Consider the following 6,000-nt stretch of genomic DNA (forward strand, 5'->3'; position numbering starts at 1 on the left):
AAGTGTCTCTAAAACTCTGGAAAAATGTCAAAACTGCTGGAATCATGTCATCTCATTTGATGGTATGAACTAGTAGAAATGTCTGCAATCTATTTGATTCCATTGTAGCCAACTGGTGCTTTTTGTTTTCAATTTATTCTTTTATGAATGTTTGTGTTCTGTTAATCAGCAATGCAATTGAGAAAACTGCATTAAAAGATAAGTCAATAACGAAATTATGGACCACAATTTACAAGTACACTGAAATATTACAGCCATATTGAGGGCATCTTCTCTTAACTCCAGTGCAGGAACAAAACTTTCAAGATAACCATCTTAAGACATAAATGAATGTACCATCCGATGCAATATCTCACATTGCAAACATGGGAAATTAAAAGTCTCAAAATATAGCTTGTGCTCCAAAACATTTGACATTACTTCTCTAACTACCCCTGTATTAGTTTTAAATTTCATGTATAAAACTTTCACAAAATTATACCACATCATTTTTAGCTCTGTGAGAAGTCAACGAGCATGACCATTATAAACACAGGTTACTACCTCATGGAGATCTGAGTAATTAAAATCCATACAATTCCTACAATGTGTAAAACCCATCTCTGGTTAGAAACTGTAAATATCTAATGATATATTGCAAGCTTGCAGAATATATTTTTACTTTAGAAACCACCAGCCTGTTTAGTGATACAGTGTGAAATGCTGGTTTGAAAAAAATAATTTAAATATCTGAAAACACGAATTCTCAGACATGAATTACATTTAAAGAGTACTTTTTGAAATGCATCTTTTCAATATTTAAATAATTAATGCCATGGATTTCTGCCTGTGAATGCCATAGATAATATATTGGTTTTATTGGGGTTAACTACAAGGGAAAGAAATAGATCTATAGTTTAACTGAAGTAAAAGGACACTAGCCAGCAATGATTTCTGATGTTGTAATTGTTATTATTCAATGGAAACCTGAAAACATATGAACGGAAGTAATCATTATTTCTTTAAATAATAAATCCACAAATGTTAAGAGAGAATTTTCCCCAAATCACATCTACATTGCATCTCAAGTATTTAAAGTACAGAAAATTATGCAATGTATGCATGTCCCTCAGTGTTGCCGAAATAATTTCACTTTAAGTCAGTCTTCAAATTTGTTCCCTTCCAGGAAAGTTCTAAGTTGGCAAGAACTCAATGAACCACATTTAGAATTATAATCAAATCCAAAGGCGGCCTGCAGATTTTATTCCATCTGTTAAATCATTTAAAGCACTAAGCATCACAGGGCACCAGGCAGTAATGATTTGAGTAGGTCTGCATTTCCACTAGAGTCTATTCCAACTTAGTTCTGACTGAAGTCAAACAGATCCTTTTGTATGGAACACAAAAATCAATATTATGGTCTAGTTATGATAAGAAATGGTGTAAAAAAATTTGTTTATATAACTACTCCCCATTAATTTTCAAAAGCTGCACAACATGCTGAAAGGTGACTCATAGAAGAAACACAGTCTCAGTAATTCACAGTAAATATACGACTAACCTTCTACGTATTCCTGTACGTTGTCCACTAAGGCATTGATCGAACAAGGCAAATTCCAGGGGTCTTCCTGCACATTTGTTTGGATTATACTTCGACATCTTATGTTTTGGTCAACTTTCTGTCGAAATTCTAAGGAAAGATTCTAGGAGTTAGGTGATCAAAATCTCAGTATTGAAATCTATAAGCATTTCAATGATAACTACACATGGTGAAGAGCATATGATTTAATAGTGCTAATAGTGCATTGCCAATCATGTGTGATTGAACATAGATTTTATGCCATTATTTCCCATATATAACACTTCTAGGAAAAGGATACAGTTAAATGTAACGCAGATAAAACCAAAATAGCTATGGATCAAAAATAGTCAAAAACACATTAGGGAAGGAGGAGCTATGACAGACACTAAACCAAGAAATGGAGCTTGTAAATAAAAATATATAGACATGCCTTAGCATAAGTAGCTCTCATTAAGAATGAAAACATTGAACATTTTTACAATTAAAATCTTAACACAAGACAATACTGAAAAATAAAAACAAATGTAACATAAAACTTCTACTTAAGAACAGCTCTGTGCTTAACCAATGCTAGTGAATGAATATTAATTTCTGCAGTCACCAATCTCATCAAAAAGCACAGTTGGCAAGAACCAGTTTTACTTAGTATTAAAAACAAACTGTTTTGTCCTGTTGATAAAAATCAGTATTGAAGACTGTTCGATAATTTGGGACCATATGGGAGGGCAATTCTGGAAATGGTACTAATCAAAACCTGTACAGGATCGGAAGCTTTGGATCGGTAAAATTCATGGTTTCAGATTGCTCTCCATATTTTAGAATGGCTACCTGTTATTGAGCATGACTTTTGTCACCAAATAGGGACTTTCATAAGCATTTCAACAGGATTAATCAAATATTTCAAGTAGGTACATTACTGAACTGCTTCCTGGGAGCTTCCTGTTCATGGTTTGCAACTCACTAAGTGCTGTACACAGACAAACAAGTAAATGATAGCCATCTACAGTGATTGAGGGAGAATGATCATTAATGTAGCACCATTTAGAAATGTAGACGCAATTAGTACTTAAATCTTTTTTACCTTGTATGTTGTATTCTGTACTAATGCCATCTGTCTCTTCAAAAGCCTTGGTCATAACTGACCCCTTAAGGAATGCATCAATGGAATCCACCTGTAATAATTCATTGAGCATCTCAAACTCTTTTCAATTTCCAATACTTGGTTTCTGTGCTTTATTTCATAAGTTTTGTACAGCAAATACTAACATTGATCACTCATTGTGTGGCTCATAGTAGGAGAGAGGTAACATTGTTGGAAAAGGATACTAGGATATTGAAGTGGACAAATAAGCTGCTTATAACATTTAAAAGGAGTTTCCAAGAGTTACAGAAATGTATTGTTGATTGAAATTCTTCTTAGTTGCTTCAGATAAATGGGTATATTCACTCCTTTCTCCTTTCACTAAATACCTGTAATTTCAATATGAATATGATGTGGAGGTGCCAGTGTTGGACTGGAGTGGACAAGATCAGAAGTCACATGACATCAGGTTATACTGCAACAGGTTTATTTAAAAGCACAAGCTTTTGGAGTACTGCTCCTTTATCAGGTGAAACCTGACAAAGGATCAGTGCTCCGAAAGCTTGTGATTTCAAATAAACCTGTTGTACTATAACCTGATGTTGTGTGACTTTTGATCTTGTCAATATGAATAAGTAGCTCTTTATTGTTAATTTAGAGTATTGCTTAAATGGGAAAAGTCAAAAATGACTGAAAGCTAAAGAAAAGATGCACTGGATAACCTTCAAATGAATTTGCATCAATTTGAATTTATATCACTCCAAATGTCTCAAAAAGCTGCATTATCAGAATAGTCTATCGAAATATACCTACTTGAATCCAGACCATTTACCCCTCTAAACTTAATGATTTCTGTTAAATTTCTACAACATATCACACGTTGCATTAAGCATTGATCACTTCAGCAATGAATTCAATTGGTGTTAAGTATTTATAAACATACATTGCAAAATATACACATCCCTGCCATTCCCACTGTAATTTTTGTCTACTTACCTGTATTAAACAGTAATTAACTCCTGAGAAATGCCAACTGTAATTCCAACAAATTGACTAGCTATTTCCACGACCCAAAGTATGTGTGGAGGCAATATCTCAGTTCTTATTTATTCGTCTATTTGTTTGGAAAAAATGTGGTTTTTTTGACTCAGGGCCAAATGCATCACATTTTTGAAGGGATTTGCGCAGCAAGGCCTATGGAAAATAAAGAACATGAAAGCATAGGAAGGGTTAAAGAATAAAGACCACTGGTGATCTGTGGTTGTGGAAGGCAGGATGGGATAAGAATAGTGAAATGCTCTTACACCAATTAGCAGAGTAAGGTTAAGGCTGAAAGATCACTACGGCGAGATGAGATAACACAAGTAATAAAGCAAGCTTCTCTGTTAAGTATTATGATGACAGGATTGGGACAATAAATATTTGGGCCATGACATTATAATATCTAATTAATAGTTAGTAGAGTCAGCTTGAGACAGGAGACTATTGTAATAGATGGAATAGCTAAATATCTATCAAGACAGGTTAGTCTGGAATGGAAGATCACTGTAGCAGAGTTAGCAATAAATATCTAACCGTGACATGAGAATAACATTAAGTAGAATGTACAACTAAAGAGATAATGGGAACTAACATCACTGGTTTATTGTGTAGCTAGAGTGAGGTACTTTGATTAATATAGTTGGACATGCTGATAAGCTAACAGAAACATGATAAAAAATATATAAAAATCCACGGACCGTGTGGTTTGTGAGCATTCAAGAATCTGCTTTCTCAGTGTCATGGTTTTATGTTTGCAAATAAAAGACCTACTTCTTGAGGAACTCTCTGCGTCTCCTGGTGATTCTCTATATTTTCTCTACAACAGGCCTAGAGGGATTTCTCATTACATTATCCCAAATTTACCTCACTACCTACCTATGGCATCCTTCACATTTGATTCTATCCTCATCCTACTACGCACCATTTCCAGAACAACTTACCATTTAGTGGATACCTACTGAAAGACCAGCATTCCTTGCATCCATGCCAACTATAAAGGTCCATTGTGCATCCAGGCAAGTCAGAGTTGTTACTTACAGTTCCTGAGATTTGCCCTAGACCTTGCAGATGAGCGGAAACTGGCACCCTGCATTGCAGGCAAAAACATGGAACTCCTACTGTATGGGGTGATGCAGACATGGGACAACATCCTCAACCCCAGGATCAACAGTGGAGGCCACAACACGAGACCATGCCAGCCAGTCAGAGGTTCTCACCCAGGTCAGTGCTATCTCAGTGCTATGTCATCATACGCAAGGATGCACAGCAATGTTGAAAGAATGATTCTGGGTAATCCAAGATGGAGGACGGGAAAAATTTCTGGCTGTATGAGCTGCTCCTTTTTTTGAGGTATTTTAGGTGTTGGAGGTGATTTCCTCGAATTCCAGGAGCAGCAATTACTGTTTTATATGCTGTTGCATTGTTTTGGAACTTTGGAAAAAAAAAGTCAAAACAACAGCAGATTAAAAGGGAGAAGAGCAGACAAAGGAAGCATATGGTGAGGACAGTGCAAGAGAGAGAGAGAACCTGTACAGTTACCACCTTTGCTGTTTGAATTCGTGTATCGCTGGACATCAGAGTGCATCTGGGAAAATTAACAAACAGTGAAATTCACAACTAAACTTAGAGGAACTGTTGGGCGAAGTTCACAGCACAGAATCAGATAAGTTAATTGTTGTTTTAAGTCTGTCCAAGAGAAAGGCTGCAGTAGTGAGTATAATGGATTCTTTCTTGATTATATATTTTTGGAGATAAGTCTCTTGGTTAAACTTAAAATATAAGCCACAGCTATTAATTTAACCTGGGGCAGTGTTTGTAGAGGAATAAGGCGGTGTTATTTTCTGGGTCTGAAGATTGTGAAGGAGCAAAAATGGCCTTTGCAGTGATATGTATTTCTTGTCAGATGTGGGAGTTTAAAGAGAGTTTAAGGGTTACTGCGGATTACATCTGCCATAAATGCTGTTGGACGCAAATCTTATCAGATCGAGTGGATCGGTTGGAGAGACAGATAGAAGCGATGAGGAATTTGCAACAGCAACAGTATGTGGTGGATGACAGTTATAGGAAGGGGGGAAAGTCTCAGATACAGTCACATAGATGGGTTAACTCCAGGAAGGGTGAGATAGGTCAGCACTGAGGGCAGGGGTCTTTTGTGGATATATCAATTTCAAACAGGTATGCTGTTTTGGAAAATGTAGGGGGTGATGGGTTCTCAGGGGAACGTAGCACGAACAGCCAAGTTTCTGGTATTGAGACTGGCTCTAATGCAACGAGGGGTACGTCAGCGTCCAAGAGATCAATTGTGTTAGGGGACTCT

General features: G+C 36.3%; 1 protein-coding gene across 1 annotated transcript in view; it reads right to left on the reverse strand.

The window, feature by feature from the left end:
• The window catches only part of prex1 (phosphatidylinositol-3,4,5-trisphosphate-dependent Rac exchange factor 1), a 222,533-nt gene that overhangs the window by 19,699 nt on the left and 196,834 nt on the right, over positions 1 to 6,000 (reverse strand). The window contains exons 29-30 of the mRNA XM_043710358.1: positions 2,643 to 2,733; positions 1,541 to 1,669 (exon numbers count right to left, since the gene is read on the reverse strand). Of these exons, the coding sequence (XP_043566293.1) occupies positions 1,541 to 1,669; positions 2,643 to 2,733 (220 nt within the window). The remainder of the gene's footprint in view (positions 1 to 1,540; positions 1,670 to 2,642; positions 2,734 to 6,000) is intronic.

This window comes from Chiloscyllium plagiosum, chromosome 20, assembly GCF_004010195.1.
Source record: "Chiloscyllium plagiosum isolate BGI_BamShark_2017 chromosome 20, ASM401019v2, whole genome shotgun sequence".
NCBI classification, from domain to species: Eukaryota; Metazoa; Chordata; class Chondrichthyes; order Orectolobiformes; family Hemiscylliidae; genus Chiloscyllium; species Chiloscyllium plagiosum.